Below are 26375 nucleotides of genomic sequence, written 5' to 3' on the forward strand. Positions count from 1 at the left end.
TGTGCACCGGTTCCCTTATTCGTGATACGCTGGCGATAGAGTGCGCGTACGTTCGCGTGTGGGTTGGAGTGGATGTGTGCGCGTAACGCGCGAGAAACTTACTATATGCCAAGAAGCGGCGATACTCCCTGTGTCACCACATAACGAGCGGTACTAACTCTTGCAGACGTTCCGGGGTTGAATTTTCTTGCTTTGAGGTTAGCGCTAAACCCTGGCCGATGAGTGAATTCTCTTTTACCTTCGAAAAAGCCGTGCGTCGCAAAGAGCCGGTAACACAGGCAGTCCTTGTGTAGCAAACGTCCGTGAAGTTGGACACTCAGATTCGTTCCATTCCTTAATATGTCAGTCACAATTTGTGCAGCCAACTACTGCACACGTCTTCACTCCACCGCTCCATATTTTTCAGCGCGAATGAAGCACATTACGTTAGGGAAAACCCAGTTGCATTTCCGACAGCTGATCGCACCGAAGCAGGGCAAAAGAAGCAATGGTTTCGTATATGGTGTGCTTTCGCTGAGGCAACGTGCGGTGCGCCTCCAAAGGCGCCATCTCGTTTCTCTTGGGCGAACTGCTTCGCGAAAAGGGTCAGTACAAACATTCTTTTCGCCGTCGCCGCTGGCGTCGGCGTGCCGTCACCGTATCAAGGCGCGTGCTTGGCTCACGCGCAGAGTGTTGTTTCCAGAAACGCGCTGTGTGTTTGGCTTGAAAAGCGACAAAGGAAGGTGGATGAACTCTTTCACAGCGCGCAATCGGTTCTGCCGGAGCCGGCGCAGCGTTTTGGCAAGGTCACTCAAACAAAATGCATAAGGTCGTGGTTTTAGTTTCAGCTATAGACGCCGTGCAAGTACACCTTATTCCTTCAGCCCAGAATTTTTTCATTCAGGCATAAGTTTTTTTTTCCTAGACGTATTTAGCGTGAAAAAGCTCTCAGAATGATGAAAAGACAAATTTTCAATTTTACAATTTTTAGCAAAGTTACAGATATGGTATTGAATGACGGCACCAGGGCTTAAAGGCTGTGAATGAACACGTGATATATACTATGAAAAACATACAGCTCACTTATATTTTATTTTGCAGGGGCCTCATTGTCGGATTTCATTTCTTTCAAACGTTACGTTGGCTCTTGTAATGTTCAAACAGAGAAGTCTAACGGCACCAAATAAATAGAAGAGCATCGCACGTGCGGAGACCTCCCGTTCTAAGTCGCAGTTCGCGCTGAGTTCTTGATATTCGCAGGTCAAGCCTTTCAAGTGATCTTCAGCTTCTTTTTCAACTTGCGAACAAGTTGGCACACGGATTCAGTGAGTCTTCTTTGTTCCTATCGATGAATAATCTACATCCACCTGAATGTGCTATGGGATTTCATCACATTTTCAGCTAAATAACAGTTCCGAACAAGTAAATATGCCGAAAAACAACAAAAATGCCCACTTTCCTTCTAGAAAACACTTCGACAAACAAATGGAAGAAAACTTGTTGACTACTCCTTATCTTAATTTTACAATTACTGAGCCCTGGTGGCGTAAAATTAGTACACCGTTCATTGGGCTATTATGTGAGCCGCGGAAAGCCCGTTCCTCCTATTTATTTCTTGAGCTGCCAGTCAACATATTTTTATTGTACAGTAAAATTATAAAGCCAGACGCCTAAGTTTTATGGCACTGACGACGTCCTAGAGTGAAACGAAGAGTGTTACTGCTATTATTGATTTTCTTAGGTTCATTTTGCCACAGAACAATGGTTGTCTTGCACCATTATACCCAAACTTCGGCCTCTTACCTCAAAAATAGATTGTCTACACGACCAAGGCTTAAGTTCTTCTATTCACTTAGTTTTATGAATTGTGTGGGTCATTTTCTGTAATTGCGTCAATTGACACCACCAGGGCCGGAAGTGTTAGCGTGTTCCTAAGTAGCTCTGTATAAATCACGCCATGCTGCGTAAATTGGTCTGGGCGGAACAGCCAGCAAACGTGAACCTCAATCTACGTACTCTTTCTTTTTTTTTTTTTTTGGGGGGGGGGGGGGGTTCATTCATGCCGTTAGCCGTCCTTTGGTCTCATCTCACGCGCCATTGCGGTGTGACGTCTGCAACGTTGTTGGCGGTACTCCTCATAATGGCAGCTTTTTGAGACTCCTTCAGCAGACCGCTTAACTATGCTTTCGCATTGAATGCTTTGCCTTCGGGCGAAACTGCCGTCTTTTTTGGCGGCTTCTTTTACATCTTTAGTGACAAGGTGAACATACGGATTCACCGCAGTGTTTGTCTTTGCGCACTCGCCTACTCGCCTCTTTCGTGTTCCATAGGGTGCGTTTTCAAAGCACGTGTTGGGGTTTGCCAGCTTTCTTTAGTTTCACCAGCTTCATGTAGTACATGTTTCTCAGTCAGCGAGGTCCAAGCAGTGGCTAACTTGCCTTTTAGTTGTCCGAGTACTTTGATGAGTACGGCAACAGGTAGTTTTTTGATCGTGTGCTGTACTTCCTGCTTACGTTCGCGTCACTAAGTTTTAAATCTAGGAACCACGCATGTTGTTGCTTGAGGTTTCAGTTGTAGTCGTCAGTATACTACCATTAGAGTTATTCCAAGCTTCGTGGTAGCTACAGCGCAACAGGCACGGAAAAAGGAATAGAAGTGCGCACAATACGGCGCTGACTAACAACCCAAGTTTATTGGAATAGAATAACCAATATATGACACACCTCCCATAATCAACAACCCTCCCCCCTCCCCGGCACACGCAGATACACTATCAAAAACAACCTACATATAACAGAAGAAGCATGTTTCGACAGTAACACGCATGGAACAGCTGATTAACCAGCATAACAAACAAATTATTATGCGCCTTCTGTTATACGAAGGTTGTTTCCAATAATGAATCTGCACATGCCGAGGGCGTCGGGTGCTGGTCATGCGATGCGCATTTCATATAACTGCAAAATAATTATACCCTCGATGAGGCAGAGAAGCCGGTCTTGTTGTCCGTAATGAGTGGTACCAAAAATGACCGACGCCGCAAAGAGAAGAACACGTCGAAGAACGCTCTGATTGACGTCAAGCTTCTTAGGGAGGTTCCCCTAAACACAGTAAATTATTGGCTTTGAAAACAAGATTTCGTAAATTTCTGTCTGGGTGGAAATCGAACCTGGGTCTCCGGGGGACGAGAAGAGCACGCACCCCCGACGCCAGGCGGCTCCACTGTGCTCGTTGATTAAAGGTTTGCTTAGTGCGTGCGTCATTGCACACGCTACGTCGCAACCACTGACGAAAGATGCAGCCAGGTGCGTGAGTCATTTACCACGTGACGGTAGAGCCAAGAAGGTGGCGCCACGTCATGAGTGCATAAAATGAGTAAAAATAAAAAGCATTAATGTCCAATTGAACACCGCTGAATGGTCCTTCGAGTTACGAAGTCCTCGCGGCCAAGCGAGCTCGTTGAGACGCTTGGCGCGTTTTGATTTGCTCTTACCGAGGCGAAATTATCACGCAGGCCACAGCTTGCCCGGACAAGGAACGCGCGGAAAGAAACATTTCACCGAAGGGTTTATAAGGTTATCGCATTGCCACACGTGGGAAGTCTTAAGAGTATTTTTAGTTTGTTTGGTTGTTTTATTTCAATAAACTTCGGTTGTTTGTCGGCTCTGTATTGCGTAACCTTCCATTATGGTATGTGTTTGTGGCCCTGCAGTAGCTACCATGAAACTTCACCTACTCGCCCAATTTTCATCTTAGTTCAGGCACACGTCATCCCTTTATCATTGGGCGGCAGTATAGGTTTTGTGCTACTGCGCTTTCGCGTGAAATTGATGACAATGACATCTACGTACCTGAAAGCTATGATCCTACATCAGTTAACGTGTAGCGGCTCGATTCGTCTGTCCACTGGGAGAGCTATCGGGTGTTTACATGACTTTTCGAGGACAGTCAAGCAACCAATAGCAACTGCCGTCTCACTTGATTCCGGCTTATATTATCGCAGACTTCTTTACTACCCACTAAATTAGCCAATGCCCTCCAAGGTCATTGAAATTAAAGCCTCAAAAAAGTCTGTTTCAAGCCTGCGCAATTTGAAGACACATTACCCTTTCATTCCAAACTTTGCTTGTGCCCAGCACAAGCAAAGTACAAAATTATATTACACTATTCCCTTACAGCGTTAAAGGTGGTTACAGACGTTTACCTTGCTTTACATTTTGCGGCATTGTTCGAGAAACTGCGGAAACGGTATGAGCGTTTTAAGACGAAAGATGACCTTCCCGGTGACAATTACGTAGAGACTGTAGCCGGAACGATTGAAAGGTGTACGCGCGCCGATAGCCACGTAATCATTCCCAAATCGAAACAATACCTTCTTGCCCGCGTTGTTTGGTTGAATATGGTGCCCACAATGACAAGTGCAAAGTACCAAAGTAAACAGCCTCGTTAACCACCTGGCGACCTTTTCAACTATCTGCATTTCTGTGTTCCGCATAGTGCAGAATTATAAGTTGGCAAGTAAATGTGAGCCCACGCAGACGCCTTCCATCTGGAAAAAGGCTTTATTATCGAAGAGAGTTTCACCCATACTGCGGGACAAAACTGGTCCAAGCAGTAGAGGATCACAGTGTTCACAAAAAACAGCAGCAACATATCCTTTGCAGGGAAACATGCTTGGACGTAATTGTGCATTTGATATAGCAAACATTTATGCAGTAAAACAGAACACAAATTTGAATAATTGTTAAAGCGCTTAAGTGCGTTACATAACATAACAATGAAACTATATTCCGTGCCAAATACAACAAAAAGCAATCTGCAAAATAGAAAAGGATGTCTTAATTGCTCGAAATTGTTAAAGAGAGTGAAGTTTGGCATTTGTAATAAATACATCATGAGGCCGTCAGTTTCAGTGCGTTATTGTTTGTGAGAAAAAGTGCTTGAAGGAAATAGTATGTGCAAAGAGATGCGTTAACCGGTAAGGATGAAGATGTCTTACAGGTCTCGTTGATGATGGCGGTAAGTAGTTGATTTGATTACATTTAAAAATACCATCAAGCAAGTTTAATTCGGCAGCTTTAAGTTCATTTATAAGACATTTTCTTGCAGGTAACTTCCTGCGAGATTCTAAGAGTGTATGTTATCGGTTTTCATAAGGTCACTTAGAGAATTATGAAATAATAAGTTATATGTACATCTAGCCGCAAGTTACTGAATTAATTGTAGTTTCTCAATGCTAGTTTTTGTTTAAGTTTTTAGGTTGGAGTTCGTCATGGTAAAACATTATTATCCATTTACCTAAAACTATCACCCTATTTGCCATCTCACTGCTCGCACGAATGCGTCTTATGTAAGGTTCAAAGAATTTCACAGCTGTAACTAAGGCAGTACAAGTCAAAAGAGACGACTTCCACTAGTATAAAAAAAAGCTGTCCTTTGAAACTGACAAATATTGCGTCAAAATAAGACCAACGATGAATAAACATTTTTTTTTTCATTCGGCGAGCCTATCATACATTTATACCGGTGTCACACGTGCACTTCTGATCGCGATCGGAGCCGATACGGATAACTATTTTTGATAGGGATCAACAATGGTCGCTGCTACATGGTCAAACAATCCGGATCGAGTTATGGCCTTCTGATCGTCTGCAACTCTAAGAACTGCGTGATGCCTTGGCTACAAATGCGGATTTGCAAGACATGGTTAGATTTAGCAAATATTTCATTTTACAGCTCACTATTGCAGTCGAAGTGGTTTCTACATGTTTTTACTGAGCTGCTCTCAGTTGTTTTTGTCTTTAGCGTATTCAAAATACTGCGCCAGAGGGCGCAGACGTCAGCCTGCGATCGCGATCAAAAATATGATCACGATTTAAGGATCGCGATCGTCGGATGGCGATCACGATCCGACAGTGTCCCTGTAGCAGCACACGGATCCGGATCGAGTCTAATCCGGATCAGGTCCGATCCGGATTAGAATCATATGTTTACGTGTGACACCGGTACTCCAAACAACTTGAATCCAATAGAGCCTCGATACCGTGATCAGCTCATTTCGGGGAATAAAACAAAGATCTTGAACATCAACGAAAGAGCCAAAGACTACCTCGCATGTATGTTTGCAATCAAGATATTTATGCATTGACCAATTTTGCAAAAAAAAACGCTTTCCTTGAGCGTACACTGTGGCTTAATATTGCCGCAAAAATATAGGCAAACACTCGTTCTGGAAGACAACAGCGCCTAACTACATGAAACAATTGCGGAGCTGACTTATTTTCCCTACAAATACTCCTTTGCTTTCGAAATTTTTCACAGCGACAGTTTATGTTCTGTTCTCACTGTAGTTATCAATAAAACGATGGTACAACAACGCTTTCTTGTTAGAGCACAACCCTAACTTTTGCACAGAAATGTGTTATATTTGAACGAGCAGTCAAGAGTCTCGTGCGCACGTTTCTATAGTGAGGTACAACTTAAGAAGACAGGAGAGGCCCCACCCAAATGACCAAATCGTGGCAGCCGATTGCGTCCATGACTAAAGAAATAGTCCCGCTGACGCGACTCGGCCCAGCTCGAAGCGCGGGCTGCATGCTCTCCGTTGGCGGGGTCACCGGCCGTCCAGCTCATGACGTCAGTGCGGGCCCATTGGTGGAAGCTCATGCGCATCCGCCCTTTGAGGGGCAAATGCCGCTGTCTTCTAAAGTTGTACCCGGCTATAGTCTACACTTAGGGGCGAAAAAAAAAGCAACATTACCGACACTTACGCTTTACCTTGAAGCGAGCGTGCTATTGATCGATACGTTCACCAACAACATCAATATGCGAAGAGTGAGCACGGGTGAATACCATCAGAATTATTCGCTACTGCAAACCTCCAAATACCCTTGCGGCGACTTGTTTCACAATTTCGAAGCGCCATCATCATTGCTGATATCTTGAATTTCACTCAGCCGTATTTCACCTAGAAAGAAGCTAGTTTCACACACATGTTGCGTACGTTTGGTTTGAAAGTTCCATATGAAAAATTGTCAGAGTTGTTTTCCTGAAAGGAGAGGGGGGGAATCACGGCTTCTCTCGCACACCTAGACGCAAGAGCCGCTGACTCTCAACTTAATCTGCGCACCGATTACACTGTTACGGTCGCCCACCCGCGTGCGCCACGAGATGTGCGGCCAGTTGATCTGTATCTGTAAAATATTCTCCACACAAACAGCAAATCACCTTCAGGCACACATCTTTGTGAATGGTTCCTTTGCCTCTCAAACTAATGCCACACTGTGCAAACTTACGTGGTGTTTCATCCGCGTGACTACGGCGGTGACGTCTGAGACTCGACTTGTACAGAAACGATTGATTGCATGTTTCGCAAATGAAAGGTTTCGTTTCCTCATGTAGGTTTGAATGGTCATTTGGGCTTTGCTTGCGTTTAAATGATTTAGCACGCTTTGCACTGACGCGGCGCTTCTCACCTGTGTGCGTGCGCTTATGTACATCGAGATTTGCCATCTGCCTGAATGATTTACCACATGTGTTGCAATAATACGGTCTCTCGCCTGTGTGCTTGCGTCGATGCACATTAAGGTGCCCCATCTGCGCGAATGCTTTACCACACGTTTTGCAAGCGTAGGGTTTCTCACCCGTATGCCTGCGATGATGTACTTTAAGGTTCCCCAGTTGCTTGAAAGATTTGCCGCACGTTTCACATTTGTAGAGCTGCTCGCCTGCGCGCTTCCGGTAATGTCTTACGAACTTCGGCTTCTGTACAGAGCGTTGATCCCGTGCTTTGCGAATGTAGGCTTTATGGTCCCTGTGCTCGGTGGCGTGCCTACGTAAGGCATGCCGTGTGCTGTAAGCCTTGCCGCAGACACCATCGAACTCTTGCTGTTCTCCTTTCCTGGCGCGGGTAGAAATTCTGCAAGTATCCGGCCAGACGAGGGCAAAAAGACACACAAGCTCTTGTTACGGAAATAAAGCAACACGTATTTGCCAATAGATACTTTGGCGCACATGAAAATTCCCACCAAACCCGTCTCACGATGAACGTTGGCGTCATTGTGATTAGCTGTAAAGCAATGTAGGGACAAACCGTATCACCACCGCGCGTCATGTATGGCGCGCGCCTGCAGACTAGATCCTCTCTCGCGCGTCCTTCTCGACACGATGTGCTATCTCGCGGTGCCGCCAGGAGTACGAGCGTGGTGCGTGTGTGAATTACACTCACACAAGACTGCCTAAATATATACGCCATGAGTTCGATTCCCTCCAGCACCGGGGCATTTTCAAAGCTCTTTTTATCCATCTAAGAACGGCGCATGCCCAGTGACACGTTTCCCGGTGACCAAAGCTGCAGCCAATCAGGTTCATTGAAAAGCGGCAGATCACCAGTTGCAGATATCTGGTGAAACAAAGATGGCGTCGAAGGGGTTCATTGGAGTAAGGCACAGACACCTAAAGGCACGTACGCCGTGACCTAACTCGGAGTGAAACAGGTTCATTGGGAGGCACCTAGCCAATTTTGCATACCCATGTCCAAAGTTGGCGCAAAGATTGGTTGCGAACCAGGTTGGTTTAGCACAGCAGCATTTATCGATTCGACCACAGAATACCCAGTGACCCAGGCTGGCGAGAAAGTGGTTAGACAAACAAATAGACAAGCAGACAAATTTTCAGACACCTGAAAGTATATACGTGAAGCATCCGGAGAACGCTAATCGCATTAAAAGCGCATTTGTGTCAAGCCAACATGCTCAATCTGAGTGCTAACTACAGGCATTTGTATTGATGGCTCGATTAGGACTCTAGTATAAATTGGAGACTTGTGCATTTGGTAGTATGTGACGCCCTAATGATGAAAAAAATTTTAAAAACCAGTCCCTCGCTGAGTCGCAAATAAGGCGAAGATCTTAAAGCGTACATGTAAAACAAGTATATGAGTGCAAATATCTGCGAGTGACTTTTAATAAGTAACTGGCCTGGCCTAAACAGAGAGAACATTTGTGCATCTAAGACGTTTTGAGGCACAATTCATGAGGTGCGTCCTCGAAAGTGAAACTTTCGGCATTTAAAATGACTATTTTGTCCAAGCTAGAATAACTCCGTCTTTTAGGACCATTTCTACGTTAACGACAATAACAAATAAAAAATGATTCAAAGGCATTTGAAATGTTTAAAGAATAAGTTTAATAAGCCCCCTCCCCATCTCAGACCGAGCCCTACAATTAAAACACGAAGAAACTCTTCCGGGCTTCAATTTTCATGAGAAGGCTTATACTGCGTGTCCATGCTAACGTTGGCCAAGCTGTTCAACCAACCAAAAGATTTTGAAAAAACAGCTGCAGGATACAATTATAAGACTCACAGTTTTCGGTCGTCAGACCTCTGATGACCAAACATCGGTGCACTCGTGTCAAAAAAGACAAGTGCTCGGTGTTTTTTTTTTCTTTAATTTCTTTTTTCGCTTAACAGCTTCACCAACGTTACCTGCAACACCCTTTATAGGAAGCTCGGAGCAAGGTCACGCCAGGTCATTTTCCATCTTTCGGTCTACCTTAAAAATGAATTTTCCGCTCACAAATCAGGAAACACCATGCTACAATCCTAAACTAGACTTAATATTGTCTGCAATATCCAAATGCATGAGAACATTTGCCGTAGAATTACCCAAATATAAGACAAAACTTAGTTATGAGACCGAATGTGCTTTCTGTGAGGAGTGTGAAGTAATAAGCTAATTTAGGCGTTTAGAAATAGCCAATCTATTATTTATGTAGTAAGGGTTCAGTTAGCGTGAACAAAGTGACCCATATAATAAGTTGGGGTCCTAGGTCCGGGCACCGCTCAGTACTTTCCACAGCTTACAACGGCTCTCGGTCTGTAAACATGCTTCCCGACCAAAGAAGGTTACATAATTAAATAGATTGAAACACACATATATATGTCGGGGGCTTGCTATGGGTGATACCACGTGACTGTTCCATATATTGTGCGCTCATTTAAATAAGGACCCACTACAAATGCTTCGCACACCACGATAATTCCCCTTAAGGGTGTTTCGGCCGTAAGTTTTATGTTGTCTTTTCAACACGTCTGTTCTAATTGACACGCATGCATGCATTAAGCCGTTCCTACCAAGTGCATCAAGCAGCCGGTACATGCATAATCTAGGTGTAAACCCCACGCGCGCATACACGTTCAATACTTCGTTGTTTTGACGCACGAACATTGAAGGAGATATACTGCCGAGGGATGAATTTTAGATGCGAAGCAGTTTATAGTCGGGGCTATGTCACTCCCTCCCTCCCTCCATCCATCCATCCATCCATCCGCCGTGCGTCTACACCCCTACTGCGCATGCACATCCTCCTCCCCCTCCTCTCCTTGTCTCATCTCTCCTCTCGGCATTCCTCCTCTCCTCTCCAGATTGCGCAACGAATGGCAACACCTGCGGCTCCGCGCGCGATAAAGCGAAGCAGCTTAGGTTAGAGGCGCGACGGTAGGCGCTCCAGAGGCACCGGCAACAGTCACCAACGCGTCGCGCGCGTTCGGTGCGAACGCGGGCAAAACGCCGACGGCGTCGACAACAGTCCTGCGCGTTGCTGGTGCTGCTGCATGTCCAAGTTTATACAGCTGATAAAACTACTTTGAGTCGACCCCATGGCTGCTTAGCATACTACTCAGGGTTCCCCTACGGGAAGATGGTGTAATTTTTTATACATTAATTTCTTTATAGCGATTACCAAGCCGCAGTTATAACGTACGCGAGAGCTTGCGCGGTCAAGGAACTACTACTACTAATTGGATTGTTATGACAAAGGAAAGGTAGGCGTTATCTTCTGCGGCCCTTGAGGGACCACGGCTCAGGGTCATGGTCAAGAAACGCGCGGATAACACAAGCTTTCGAGAGCGAGGGTGACGTAGCGTCGCGGCGATGGCCTTTCCCCTCACGCAACGCCGTTTCGACCGCTCTGCTCCGTCGAGGCGCACTCGTGACGTGGCATCTTCGCCAATGAGAATTTAGGTGCCGTATTGCTGGTACAGACGCCGGCATTTTTCGCTCAATAGTCATTTGATGCTCTCATATTAATATATAACACAAATACTAAATAAATAAACTAGAGCACCCTCACGTACGGAAAATGGTTTCAAAAAGAATTGTACAGTTGTAAATGAAGGCTTCGCATTTGGCGAAAAATGTTCGAATTTAACTTTCCTACTCTATAAACGTGGTTCTCCTAAGTGTAAATCGTAATCACTATACCAAGACAGATTATCATTGTTAACCACCTTCGGCCACTTTACCCAAGTTTCCAACTAGCTTACGCCACTACTTATGTGCAGCCTGCTGTCTTGCCGAGCAGACAGTAGGGGTCACGGGGTACACGCCCGAATATGGACGTGCTGCTGGCTGACCTTGGTTACTTCGGTTACTAGCTATGGGCCCGAACAAACGACTTACACTCCATAATAAAAGAATATAAACATAACCATTCGAATCTCTACTAACAACAAATTCGCAATCACCCATCTACATATGCACGACCACCACAATGCAAATCGCAATAACCTCCCCAAAAGATGCGTTCTGGTTGGGTTTTAGAGCGCAGCCCTTAGGCGCCCGTTCCTGCGTTGAGCGTCGGCGTGCCTCGGCGTCGTACCTCGTAAGCGAGCGAACGAGCACAGTGAAAGATGAAAGCGAACGCGGAGCGCAGCGGCAGATGAAATACGCGAGGGAGAAAGGGGGGAGGAGGGTGCAGCAGAACCACAAGGCGCAAAGCGGAGGAGGGTATGGGGAAAGCGTGAGCAGAAGAGCGTGGTGCGGCGACGATGGCTACGAGATGGCGCCAGAGTAGCGCCCGTCGTCTGGGAGCTCTCGGCGGCGGCTGCCGTGAATCGCGCCCTCGCACTGGCCCCACGCTCTGGCTCTCGCGACATCCAGAATAGCGAGGCAGTCGCGCCACACTTCGTTCCGTTTACAACGTGCCGCACGAGACAGGTTGTCGGCACCAGACAATACAATGTGAAATGAAAGCAGGCTGCGCTCTAATTTCGCATTAGAGAGACATCGTAATCGTGGGTGATTTTTCAAAATAAACATTATATAAAGAAACATTGGCAGCACTATCCTCCCGTCGTTTTCTAATATGGCTGACGCTTCCTCCATTACCGTTTTGCTTGCGCTATGCCCTGACTGACTAGCACTATTGGTGCTCGCGTTGGCGCTGCTGGTGCTCGCGCTGCGGCTGGCATTGGCACTGCGGCTGCTGTTGTGGTTGGTAACAACAAAACATGCGTAGTGTAGCCAATCATTCACGATCAGCTTACGGAACGTTTGCTTGCGGCTACAACTTTTGAAAACACACACGTTTACGGTAAGTTCTGGCTACTAATGCCTCTGCGTACACATAAACACTTAGATAAACACAAAGCTCTTTCGTTCTGCGTGACACGCTTGCTTTCAGCGCATTCACTTCACAGCAACTCAAGTTTGTCGTGCAAAGGCGACAAAGAGTTCTCTCGAAAATACACGCTTTCCGAACATGAGCATAAGTCGGTCATGCTACTGTATACGCTTAGTAAATAAGGTCGGCACGAAGCATGATCCCAACTGACTTTCTTTTGATAGTAGCAGTAAGACATCAAGCACTCAATTCCTTGACACAAACGCGAGAATGGTAAATATGAAATTTCTTGCACCCCACAGCTATCGATTTAGCGGACGCATCGGCGCTAGGCTAGACTGGCTATAGTAGAGCAACTTCTAATGGGCGAACAACAACACATGAACATTTAAAACAGCCATAAAAGCGAATTTTAAAGCTTCACTTGTACATCACAAACAAAAAATACGCGCGACAGACTAAGCTGGCCAAATTAGAGCGCACTTGGTGGGGCAGAAAATGTGCGTCATTTTTTCTAACATCGTAGTTGAAACGTGAAGCAGTCTGGCAAAACTAAAGGGTGACGAAATCAAGTGACTTAGGCGTGGTCAATGTGCACGGCGTGGTTGACGCTGTACGAGTGGTTTGCATTCGCTTTCCGGTGCCGGCGGTCAACTCGAAACGCACTCAGCAGTGGTCACGCTTGTGCACTAGTGGTTTCGGAATGTTCCGAAGGAGACGACACAACGGTGGCCCCGAGCTTCTTGAAGTCCGGTAGGCCATGCCAAAATATTTGTTTTTGTTTATGAGAAGGTATTAGAAGCAGAGATTTTTAAGTTCAAACTTCGGTTTCAAATGTATGGCGAGAATCCAGCGTTGTGTGGATAACGATATTGACATACCTACTCTCAGCTACAATGACAAACTGAGGATAGCTAGAGGACCATGTCATGGCCGGCCACAAAAGGTCCTGCATGTGCTGGTGCGCTACGAATATTTTAGTGATGCTCGAGGCATTTCCATTTGGTGCTTCGATGCTGTTTCCCGCAAGATTAGGATGTATAAATGTGGTTAGTCGAGGCCACGGCGCTCCATGTAGTGATTATTGAAAGCCACAACGCACAGATCTGAGCCAAGAACACTACTGAAAGTGTGGCCCGTGGCCGATCCGATGACAGCTACTGTGCAATCTTTAGCGCACTTGCTGAAGCAAGCCGACAATCTACGAAATCAAGTGCTAAGATGACACATTTGAAATTATATATATATATATATATATATATATAGTTCGTGCAGGAATATATTACGTTTTAGCAATTGGGGAGAATGCGTACTGTTTACGGCATGCGTACTCGCCGTCTCGTCGGTCCTTAAAGCACTACTTCCTATTCGTTTCATTTCATAACCAATTTTAGCCTAATATATGCCGCACAATTTAAAAATGGGTCAGTGAGTTATACCGTAACACACCTCAAATTGTGCAGCCCCTCGCACTATCTTAAGAAGCTTTGGCTCGAGGACAACTATGATTCCCTCTGTCACTTGCATTTAAAGGGAGAAATGCTTTAGTGATATTGCTGGACTGATTCGAATGACATTTCTTACATTTTAGACAAACAGGAAAGTTCTAGCAAGTCAAGAAAGCAGCAGTTTAATGCAGGAAAACAATTTTATGGCAAATATGGATGAAAATGGTAAGCGTAAAAAAATAGAACAACGAAGCTTACAAATCCGTAGCTCTGCATCAAAACATACGTTGCAGTTGTGTAAGAGTATACTGCGTCTATTGGATGGTCTCAAATGGACAGCTCTTGTAAATCAATTCACAGCTTATATGTGAAATTCCCATAATGTTTAACAGGATTTTGTTAAAATATCACTAATAAATCAGTGATAAACTTCAGAGTAGTATGTGCTACATCAACTTGAACCACATTAGATGTATCAGGTGAAGGTTACACAATCGTGTCATCGTTTTTATTGTTTAGTTGCAAAGGTGTAATATTGATACTTGAAATTCTGAAATTCGGAACTTTCGAGAATATTTTCAGTAATAAATGGCATAAATTGAGAATTGAGAATACCTCCTACCGAGACCTGGTAATAAAGTTTTCTTTTAAATGCAACAAAGCTTCTCAAAGTATGTGCAGTGACTTCCGAGAAACACGATTCATTCGGTCCCATGTATTTAGATATGACCTCCCGAACTAAAGCTTGCCGTTAAAGCCAGCACCTTATTCCGAAGAGCAGCTCATGTTGTGCCATTTCAAGCTTCAGACCATTCATTCGATGGACAAGTTTGTCGGTGCAAGCATAATTGAGGCACACACACCGTTCCATGCCGTCTCTTGGTTGCTTCATTGAAAGGAATTGTGCAAAAGTTGGGCTCACCTAGCGTCGTTTCCTAATGCCTTTACGTCATCGCCACCATTGCTTGACATTAGAAGCCGGTGTCTGGTGTTTCCGGCCTTGTCAGAATGTCCTGAAAGCAAAGGTGTTGATTCGCCACTGAGTGACGATAATTCACGTGGCCAGAACAAGCCATGCAAGGAAACGTGGGAAACTAGAAGCTTTAGCTGAGTTGTGGGGATAAGGGAACCTGACAACAACGCCACTGTGTGAAGTACTAATCTCTAAAGTTATGTACTTATGGCCAAAAAACAAACAAGGTGATGTCCACGAGAAAGACGAACCCCAGGCACTGATTTATTCCTGATCTGTTATATGTAGACCAGAGGTTTCGTTGATGTGCAACATCCGTGTTTCTGTTTTTTTTTTTGTCGGTTTTAATAATTGCTTGGCTATGTGGTTGGCTACTTCGTGTGAGCCCTCAGTGATGCATACTATACAACAAAATATAGCAAACAAAGGCATGCCCAGGCCGATCACCAGATACTCGTTTGCTGTTTTTAATGGACAATTTTACCATGCAGAACCCACATTGTTCTATTGGAATTCATTGCTCTAATATTGGATGCACTTTTTAACTGTTAAAGCTGGACGAGAAACGCCCGAAGTCCGTAGAAAACTCCGCGCCGTTGCCTAGCAACAACCCAGCCACAGCTGCGCACGACCTGGCCCAACCTCGCCTAGCCACGCTAGCACTGAAGCAGTAGCGATGACGTCGCCTCGCGTTGCCTAGTAACCTCCGGCGCCGGTGCGTGCTCGCTTCGACGACCGACACAGACACAGCTCCGCCGAGCTCCCGCCAGCTGCGCGCTATTGCGCATGCGCCGTGACGTCATCCCGGCGTGCCTGCTGCGCGCCGCCCGTACACTGTGTATAGCTTTCGCCCCGCTTTCCCTACGTGTACTCGGACTGCAAGTGCTTCATGAGGCGTTAACCGATGCCACGGACGAGAAAGTGCTTATACACTTCGTATAACTTAGCATCACTAGGCATTACTTCGTATAACTTAGCATCACTTCGTATAGCCACGACCAGCTAGGAACCAATAAGCTCCGCTATGCCTTTAGCCTTGCGCCACTAGTGCAAGCTACCCCGATTTTTTTACGGATCCTTTTAGTGAGTCACCGCACTTTAATCAAGTTACTGGCTATGGTTTAGGGAGCAATTAATTTATTATGACTTTTCTTCCGTTTCCGTGGAAATTTCTCGTGCAAGACTCGGCCTACCTTCGATGTCTGGTCATTCTAGCTTCACTAGAATTAAACTTCATCACAAAATTCACAAGCGGCTATAAGGAAAGTAGACTAACATCTTTGAAGGAGGCGACGCGCTGCAGCTCATCAAAGATGTTATCAGGGATATTAGCAGGAGAAAGCGTAGTCCAGACTCAAACAGATCCAGCAAAAGAGAAGCCTGAGAGATCAAAATTTTGCGTACAAATCTTGCACTGGAAAACGTTAGAGAAGGAAATGTCCCAATAACACGGCCTCAGCACGCAAACAAATCCCAAAGCAGCCTACAAACAACAGGGTCCAAAGAGCAAGGCACTGCTGACTAATGACATGGAAAAAACTGTCAGCCCTTCCACTGGGGTGGAGATGGAAGACCAGAGAAGCTGTACTATGGTGGTAATTATGTATTTCCAATTATGACTGTTAAGATGTGATGGTGTAATTGGTTATTTGAACTATTAAAGAATGAGAAATATATATGATCCGGGGGTTTTCATTCATTTAGTGACCACAGGGACCATGGCCTTATTGTCGCTACGGTACACCGCCAAAGGGTGTAAGGGAAAGGTTGGCAAAGGTGTCATCTGCAAACCAAAAGATGCTGAGATATCTGCCATTGATTCTCATTCCTAAGCCTTCCTAGTCTAATACCTTAGGTACCTGTAATGAGCATGCAGTGATTAGCATTGAAGAGATTGTGTCTCTTTGCCTGACCCCTTGCTTGATAGGTAACTATTTTTCTTGTGGAGAGCCAAGGTAGCTTTTTCATCTTTGTAGATATTTGCAAGATATTGACACGTATACATGTTTATCTTTCACCGGTGGCCGCTTTCCACCGGCTAACAAATGTTAAACGTTATCGCTCGGCAAGGACGTGCCTGCATTGGAAGCTTCTCGAAGGTTATCGATACTGCTATCCGTCGTGGGATGCCATCCTTCCGTACGTGACCTTCGCATACAACACGGTCGTGAAAGAAACGACGCACATGGCGCCGTACAACCTGGTCTACAGAAGGAACCCGGCAACGACGATGACGCCATGCTACCGGACGTCACCGACGAAGAAAATCTCGACGTTGCCACCCATTTACAGCGTGCCGAAGAAGGTCGACAGCTCGCCTGCTTGGCGCATCAAGAACCAGCAGAGGACCGACAGCCGACACTACAATCTTCGACGACGCTACGTCGAGTACCAGCCCAGCGACCGTGTTTGGGTCTGGACTCCGATACGGCGAAGGACTTAGCGAGAAACTGTTACGTCGCTATTTCGGACCCTATAAGATCATCCGACGTATTGGCGCACTGTACTATGAGGTCGTGCCAGATGGCATTTCCCAATCACAGCGGCGCCGCGCATGACCTGAAGTCATCCACGTGGGGCATCTTAAGCCTTTCTACGCCCGCTGATGAACTTAGGTGCTTTGTTGCTTTATTTTTTGTCTTTCTGTACGCGTAGTTTTGTTTTCGCTTTCGCGTTTGTAGCATCGGAACGACGCTTTTTAAGAGGAGGGTATTGACACGTATACATGTTTATCTTTGACCGCTGGCCGCGCCTGCATCGGAATCTTCTCGAACGTTATCGATGCTTCTTTCCCTCGTCCGTGGTCACCGACGCCCATGTAATCTGATTGTACGAGCGACGCGAATTGTCTAGAATTTTCTGGAAGACACGCGGGCATCGGGGATTAATCTGGAACCTTCGACGACTCAAGTATAAAAGCCGACGCGTTTCGCCGCTGATGAGATTTTCGACGATCGCCGACTGTGTTCGCCGCTATCGTTGTGCATTGAGTGTAGCTTGCTTTTGCGGGCACAGGTTCGTCCAATAAACAACCAGTTTCGTCATACCCAGTTTTACGAACGTTTTCTTCACTGTCACTACTACGTGACAATATTCACCTATGCCTCCCATACTCCATTACGCAATGCCTCTATGACTGCTTATATCCTATCTGAATAAAATGCCTTTTCATATTCTATGGAAGCCATATAGAAAGGTTGATTGTACTCCGCAGATTTCTCAGATTCATATACATAAACAGACAAATATATTACCCACTTCTTCGAAACCATACCACGCAATGGGCCATCAAACGTCAATGTTAGGCTACATAGTTACCAAAAGTGCAAAATCCAGTAATAAAATTACAGTAAAGACAAGGTAAAGTACATCGAAATGCATTAAAAGTACAGGAATTCAAGCGAACATACCCGAAGGCACCATAAATATAATGTAAGCAGGATATTGGAACAACAAATCAGAGGAACACCTAACATGAGTGGTTGCCTAAACGTCCTCATGTATGAGGTCTTCGAATTTCCAGATGGTATTTTTGGTAGCGACATGCGGTAGCGACATGTGGCCAAGTGGTCAAGTGGTCGCAGTGTAATTTTGGACGCTGCATGAAAGATTCCGCCCACTGTTTTCATGGCATATATGTTTTACTTGGTTACAGTAATCCAGGGGTGACAATCTTCATGGACATACGCGTACTAAGTAAAGTTCATAGAAAAGTGATAGGCGAGCACGTTTGAGGTCACGCGACAAATGGGACCATTGGGCGCAATGTCTTAAAGCTGTTACACTAGAGAAACGAGGCTATTAGTAGTTGAAGTGAACAGCCCTTGTTTAGACAAGTAACCAGTAGGTGCATTGCAGATTTATTTTTTATTATCTTGTTGCCTGGTTAGCTAGTTAGTTAAATGGTGTTTAGTGGCGCAAAAGCAACTACGGCTATGCTGCACCAAACACAGGGTGTTATAAACTAAAATTTTAAAACAGCGAGAGCTATGTTGATCTATAACTTCTGTAAAAAACCAGTGTCGTCTAAAAATTTAAGCACGTCAGGTAATGTTACTAAGCGATCGCCTCCTAAAACTAACGCAGGATGTAAAGGTATGTGTGACGAACAAATTCTGCAATAGTTTCCGTCTGTGTGTTACTGGATACATCACACGCGGTTAACCCTTGCCGCCCGGAAATTCGGAGGTAGGAAGAACTGAAAAGAACACAGGATAGATGAAAAAGCGGGAGAAAAAGACGAAGATTGGAGAGAGAGACAGGAAAAGGCGACTACCGATTTCCCCTGGGTTGGTCAGCCCGGCGGTGCTGTCTACACTCTAAAAACAGTTGCATCCATTAGGGTCCATTTTTGCCACACAACAGTAATCGTCATCTGTCTTGCTTGCGTTTCCGATCTTGAAAACTCTGCACTTGCTACTTTCCTGTCGAGAACGCTGTGTCACGCTGATAACGCTCTCGTCGTTCGTGACCTAGAAGTGCCGGGCGCACAGCGTTAAAGAAAGGAAAGCCACGCAAGTCAGATGACGATTATTGTTCTGTGTCAAAAATACGCCCTAAAGGGTGCAACTGTTTTTACAGTGTACGTGAAGCAGAGGCCAAATGAGTGTGTTGCCTCTGCCGACGGGCCATAAAGGTCCAAACACCCGACTTCGGCTCAACTCCCAGGATCCCCTTTTCGCCTGACACGGCTAAGCCGCGCTCGGCTTCACGCGGGAGCGTCCAACCCTCATGTGCTCGGGTACGTGGCAACACCCCAAACCCCTGCTGACGCAGACGCCCCTGCGGGGCTTCTTGCCTGGTTCTTTCATCTATGAGTTTATATATTGTTGATTAGCAGACAATACGTTTCTGAATGGCGTGAAAAACGAAGTGTATTTGCGCGTTAAAATAGCAACCGAAACTTTGACACCTACCGTAGGCGGTGGTAGCGCCATCGGCCGGGTAGTAGGGCGCGTTCCACTGGTAATGCCAGGCGCCATCAGGAACCCTGCAGATACAAAAACTTATTGGTATCAGACTGTAATACAGGCAGATTACGTGAAAATTGAAAGTCTAACGTAGAAGAAGTTGCGGTTTTATAGCTGCACGCCGAAACTATCGCACCCATTCCAACCTATTACAATAACGAACGAAGTAATGCTCGTGCAATTATCGACACTATAAATTGCCGCAATCATTCGGTCATTGCTAAACACGCGTTATGTCACGCGCCCAAAGAGAAATATGAGATTTTACTCGACGACCGTCGGCTGATGTGAGCATCCGCAACGAAGAGATCATGCGCTTGTCCCAAATCGAACGTTCCCCCCGATGCCGCTCCCTTTTAAATTTCACTGCGACGTGCCTCCGAAACACTGATCATGCCACCTAGAACACTGGGCGAGTGGGAAGACGGTGCGTATCAACGATCCGGACTTCTCGGCTCGCTGCCGCATGCGCACCCTCGCCCGCACACAAGGTCACGTGATTTCGAAGGCCCTGCGTGGGCCGCCATAGGTCGGTGCACCCTGGTCAGCACGGTGATGCTGACGATGGGGGCACGCCTCGACTGTCACTACAATTGGTATCGCAATAAAGGAACGATCTTTCCTAAGCGCCTACTGCGATTTGCAATCATATTGAAGATTGTTTAGCAAAGAATCCAACTTAAAAAAACACTGCGACAGCGCAAAGAAGGGAATGAGCAGGCGCTCTTAACCGCTTAAGTGCCGATGACGTGGACACTCGTCATCATAACGAGCGTCCTCTGGTGCTGATGACGAGTTAACTCGCCGTGAATTTCACCCTTTCTTCACATCTGTATATTATGTGCAGTTTCTAGTGATAGAGCACGCGCCTCGGCTGCCGGAGGTTGTGGATTCGCTTCCCACCGCCGCCGCGCACCCACTGATTGAAATGGGCACAAGTGTACCCGAGCCTGGCGTCCGGCTTCCTTCAGGGGTGATACGCTTGGGAAAGGAGCTCGCGCCCTGAATTCCCGTCGAAACCGTCCGTGAGCACAAAAGCCCACAAATAAATAATACAGAGTGTGCGCTGCTATTTTTGTTGAGCAAAACCAGTAAAAATACAATAGGCATTCCTGGTATGATATCTTGTTTAGAAAGAATTGGTGCAAAATATGCAGGTCTAAAAAATTCGCACTTTTTCAAAATACTTTCGAAATTTGTTGTGGAATTTAAGGAGCTGAAGGCGTGTATATAGTCCTGCGTAACGTGGACGCGACCTTACGCAATCAGCGCAGTAATAGAACATGTTCTATGAACATCTAATAGAATATATGTCCTGGACCAGAGTGAATCGCGCGCTATCCTGGGTGGCCGACAACATGCTAATCCACAGTTCGGGAACACTGAAGAGAGCCTGTTGATTTTGAACCTTCGCCCAACGAAAAAGATAAGCGTTCGCGCGCCGCGCACTTCTGCGCATGCGCTGCACCAATCGCAGCGCTAACACGGGCAACGTTCAATGCGTCAAACTATACATAAGTTGCACGTGACGTCAGTTCCTGCCTTCCGGTTTTGCGTCCGCCATTACCGAGCACATACGTCGTGGTGCCGGAGCAGCGGAGCTGCGTTTACGTCCGTGCGGCGGATCGTTTTGCTTTGTGCGTATGCTTTAATCGATTGCCTTGCGCGCATGGCGAAGGAGAATTGTGCAGGACTTTGTCCTGCATACTTTGATGAACTTGTGGGACCAACGCGGGCCAGGTACAAAGAAAAAATCGCCCTATGTGACGGCGTGGATCCATATCGGCTACCAGTTGGGGCGCAAGCCGCTGTCAATGCAAGCCTGCTACCACCGGTTACCCATGTTGACATTATAAATTATCTCATGTTATCAACAAAATACATTATAAATTATCTCGTGTTATGTTTCATTAGATAAGATGAAGGCTTACAAGTCGCTCGACTCGCACAACTACTTTACGAGCGGATGGGTCCGGAACCTCATTGCCAAGAAGTTGCCGTCTAAGCCAGTTGTCTTGCTTAGCCAGGTGAGTTGAATGCACTCCTCATTTCATAGCTGTGATAAAAAAAACAGCAATAACCAGATAAAGGATCGACATACATCAGCCTAAGTGAAATTGAAGCTTCAACTCTCGTCGGCCACGCGGCGATGTCGCCGAGCAGGGATAACGTACACCGAATTTCACAATCTGGATCAGAAATGAGCCAACGCAGAGTGAAAGCAAAAAAAAACAAAAACACCTGTTTTCCTGCTTTCCGTTAAAGGAAAGCAGCTTTAGTGTGTCTACTGCCGAACTGTATTTTTTACTGCCCCTGAGTCCCTGTTCTTTCCCTTAAATTACTTGGGATTACCTGCAACGGGAGCACGACAGCTGTTTTCAAGACTTCTGCATGATCATTACCAGCTTTGTGTAAGCCAACAACACTGCAAACAGCAATTGTGGTGCTCAGTCACCACATTTTTATCTTTGCTTTGCAGCCGAACCCAAGAATGAACAACTGCTGTGAGGAATAGAAAAAACAAAAACGATTTCGTGTGATTGCTGACAGAAAATGAAGGAGGCTGTGACCGATATTTTGTTTTGACTGTTTCTCTGCAGGTAAACCATTCTTGAGGTTCTTCCTGTTGATGCGCGCAAGCCAAGTACCTCTCCGCTTCTCGGACAGCGCCTTTGTGCGGTCGCACTGATTTGTTATTACCTTAGGCAAACAGTACATCCCCGAGTCTGGTCCCTTTTCATGCGATTTGCACTTACTTCTCGTACTGCAGCCAAATATTGCACAAATCGCCATTGCGACGTACGGCGTCGACGGGAAATGAGAAATCCGCACAGCTTGGCGCTGTGTCGTCTGCCGCAATGTGCTCAGTAATGGCGGCGCCTTGCGAGATCGTATCCCAGAGTTCCGCGGTGTGACGTAGTTGCAAGTTATGTATAAGGGGACTAAATTTTTTGCAATCATGGCGTCACCGATGGCCGCTGCCTGGCAAACTGTAACATAAGCCGCTATTCTGGACATTCCGCCATTTTCTTCGAGGCGTGACGTAGACGCGACGCTTACAAAATGGCGCTGATGGCCCCGTTTTGCTTTCGTAACGTGACGCAAATTTGACGTTTCGCCTAAGAAACTGTAATGTAGGCATTGAACCTAGCGTTCTTGATAAAGGAAAACAGTTTTCCTCCCCAGTAAAAATAAAGCAGCTAGCTCAAAGCGTACGATTATTCCATAAAGTCGTTTCTCGCTTCCGTCGTCTGCATGCGCACAAGCTGTTGTCTGCTTCATTAGCTAGGATGCGTGTCCTCGGGGAATGGAATGAGTCATCGTATATTGGCGCCCACGCACTTGCTTTCTACCCTGAGACTACATACGTGGCCTGCCACTGATGATCAGCGCACGCTCTAGGCCGCGTTAGCGCTATCTCGTGAAACGCAAGTGACTCAGCCCGACTCGTCTGGCTGAGAAGCGGCCGAACATCATCGATAGCGTTACGCGCGCCACAAGTACCCGCTTGCGCGACGCAATACGACGCATGCGCCGGCACTGCCATCTCTTGTGCACTTCACTGCTTACTCGCACCGCGAGAGGAAACTTCAAGGCGCCGCCTTGCGTACATTTCTTTTTATAAATTAAAAGGTGACCGTTTTCATAGCCTTTGATGACGCGAACAGTCCTAATATTGGTTACGATACAAACGCAGTAGTGAAAAGTGCAAGAAGTCGCAGACAGTTTGCTACTTTTAACCAATTTTATTTCAAATAAAGTGTTTTTAATGAAAATGGCGGTTCAAAACACAAATGCCAACACCACCCGAAAGCAATGCAAATGCTACAAGTACGCATTGTGAACAAAGGATTTTCATGGCCCCAAATGACAGGGAAAATGCGGCGATACGCATGCCTCTCGACTGTCATTGCATATAGCCGCTCATTACCATAATTCGCGCGGCTCGTCGTACCACAAATTATGGCGGAAAATCTCTGCAATGGCGGCCCAGCGCAACGTCACGCAACGTCAAATTGACGTTTACGAAACGGCCATTCCTGTGACGCTCTTCACGGCATATTCCTTCAGCCAATCAACAAGCTGACATGCCGGCTTTCTTGGAACGCCACCTCATATTCTCGAAATTGCAGATGCATTGCACGGGGTTCTGCACGCTACCGTTCACTTTCTTTTTAAAGCGCTAAAGTCGCAATATAGGTGCCAAGGACCACAAAAAGGTATTAGCCGATAAAACTTGCAGCTTCACGTCACGTTTCGTCATTCTGACGAAAACGCAAAATTGCATTTTGCAGAACTTCCGTTTCCCGGCACAAATTTCAAAACACGTGACCTCTGGACAGCCAAGATGGCGGATAATGGCGGCCGTGCAGCCGCCATGCGTGTCCAGAATAGAGCCTATAGTAAATAAACCTGGTAGCGAAGCTTCCATAGAAGCCCACACGTTCAAAACATGGCGGTCCGTCGGGGGTTCTTGGGACTAAGCGCCATCTGTATGAGGAAAGAACACTTCCGGCGGAAGACAATATGACGCAGTAGCAGTTAAAAACAGGAGTGACGTCATTTTGTTGCCAAAGGTGTAAAATTTCTTTTGGTAGCCGGCCATTAGAGCTGTATATTCAAATGCCCCGCCATTCGACTTAATGGGCGTTTCGAGCTTTCAGCGCAGAAAGCGATACAAGAAAATATCAGCTGTACCGGTTTCGAAATCGCACCGCTGCACAGAACAAACTTTCTTTGGAGGCCGACGAAAGCTTTGGGTGTAGAGGGCTGGTCCCATCATCGGACACCAAGCCCGTCGGCCAGTGCAGCCGCACAAGATCAGCTAAAGTAAACAATTATCTGGCGCTCGTAACTCCCTACTTTTGACTGAACAGGTTAATAAACAATGAAACTACCCAAGCCGCGTAATTCAGACAAACGTCCACAAGCAAAACAGCACAACGTGTGAGGGGGGCGTATATTTATAACAGGTGAACTTTACGAGCACGCCTTTCTGCACACTTCAAGAGCTGCATAGTTCACGAACTCCCCTGCGTACTGTTGAACTTATGTAGTCTGCGCATGCGCCGCCTGTCTGCGGCACTCTGCGACACACATGCCGAGAAATCGTTTCAGCATACGGCCATCACGTACCATCCTTGAAATTAGTCTTTGCAAGCGTTCCACATTGCGAACACATCGCGAATTCTGTGGCGCCATATGCTAGGTGGAAATCAAAACTTTCTGGCTCCATGTCATTTCTCTAGGCCGATCAGCCTCAAAGCAACCAGGTATTACATACGACAAAGCATCGCTTATAATTTGTCCACAGAACAGAATGCGGCTAAACAATTGCTGCTTTTACCATTTATTTGCTGATGTCACAACGGGGAGCAGATAGCAATTGAACAATGCGGATCGAAGAGGGTGGTCGGTCTAGTGACGCTTATTGCCCTGTCTCCTCTTTTCACTTGTAAAAGTAAAATGTTATTAACTAATGAAATATTTGACTAGTAAATAAATAAACAATTAACCATTCAGTTGAATAATGAATTGACTGCCTGACTGACTGATTGATCGATCTGAGCGCTGCCATGTCGTTACGCAAGCACTGAAATGTGTCGCGGTATAAATCACTTTATAACACGCGAATGCACAGTGGGCCTAACAATGACGTATCGCAGTAACCCATCCAACCAGATTGAAACTCTCGCCTTAAGACACGCGGCAGTATACGAAAGGCTAGAGTAAAAAAAAAAAAAAAACGAAACGGTACACGTTTATGTGACAACTGTACCGAACGCTTATTTGCTACTCAGATCAACGTTTTATGCGGGCACAATATTGTCATTTTCTTTGTGATCACTAATTCGACCCTTGCGATTATGTTACTTCGACCCTTGCACTCAGTTGAGCAACTGCTCAACTTAGGGCACCTTCACCTTCCTTCGAGTGGCCTATAAATAATGTTGTGGGTGTAAATAAATTCCATTTACATTCATTTTGATCTGCCCCGTCGCTCTCCGCTTTCCATTATTTCCGAAGGAAGTCAATTTTTCGGCAGCTTCGCGACTTTGATAGAGAAATCTAAATAACCCAGGTAAAGCTCGCGTCCTGTCGCGACACTCTTGTTATAAGCAATTTTCCGCTCATTTGTTTACGATTTTAAAATACAATGCATACGCTTTATAAAATTCAGCAGTTGCGCAGCACATCTGATTATTTGGCACCGCACGCGTGCGGCAAAGCCAGGCGCTAGAAACGTTTGCACTGAACAGCCACAAATTGGCGCGCGATATTCCCACTGTACTACGGCGCCAACCAATCTAAATCTTCCACAGTCAGCATTCGGGGTCTTCGCCATAGGTGACATTCTTGAAGATTTTCACAAACGGGAAGGCTTACCTCGTGTAGTCCATCGCAGTTGACGAAGCATCCGCGGACCCTGCACAACTTGTGTTCGGCGTTATGCCGCGGATCCTACATGCAGGAGGCGTGCACCCATTGCGCATTTCTTTGACCATGTCTGATGCGGGGACTCGAGAGTAATCCCGTCTATTCGCAACTGCGCCGCTTCGCGTTGCTGAATAAGAGCGCATGCGCAATCAGTGCCACAGAC

At 46.1% G+C, this 26375-nt stretch overlaps 1 protein-coding gene across 1 annotated transcript; it reads right to left on the bottom strand.

Annotated features, from left to right (window-relative positions):
• Positions 1 to 4522: 4522 nt before the first annotated feature.
• Positions 4523 to 26375, bottom strand: LOC119432613 (zinc finger protein 239-like). Its single transcript, XM_049659024.1, has 4 exons — positions 26162 to 26375; positions 19721 to 19794; positions 14754 to 14844; positions 4523 to 7897 (listed from the first exon to the last, which is right to left on the bottom strand). The coding sequence occupies exons 1-4, from the start codon at positions 26353 to 26355 to the stop codon at positions 7120 to 7122; spliced, it is 1137 nt and encodes a 378-aa protein (XP_049514981.1). The 5' UTR covers positions 26356 to 26375; the 3' UTR covers positions 4523 to 7119.

The sequence above is a fragment of the Dermacentor silvarum genome, chromosome 11, assembly GCF_013339745.2.
Source record: "Dermacentor silvarum isolate Dsil-2018 chromosome 11, BIME_Dsil_1.4, whole genome shotgun sequence".
Taxonomy (NCBI): Eukaryota; Metazoa; Arthropoda; class Arachnida; order Ixodida; family Ixodidae; genus Dermacentor; species Dermacentor silvarum.

Excerpts from the sequence above, each read along its gene's own strand:
- LOC119432613 (XM_049659024.1), bottom strand. The coding sequence starts at position 26,355 with ATGCGCTCTTATTCAGCAACGCGAAGCGGCGCAGTTGCGAATAGACGG. Across the intron at positions 14,845-19,720 it reads TGGCGCTACCACCGCCTACG|GACATTCTGACAAGGCCGGA; the intron begins GTAGGTGTCAAA and ends CTTTGCTTTCAG. Across the intron at positions 7,898-14,753 it reads GCATTAGGAAACGACGCTAG|AATTTCTACCCGCGCCAGGA; the intron begins GTGAGCCCAACT and ends GGATACTTGCAG.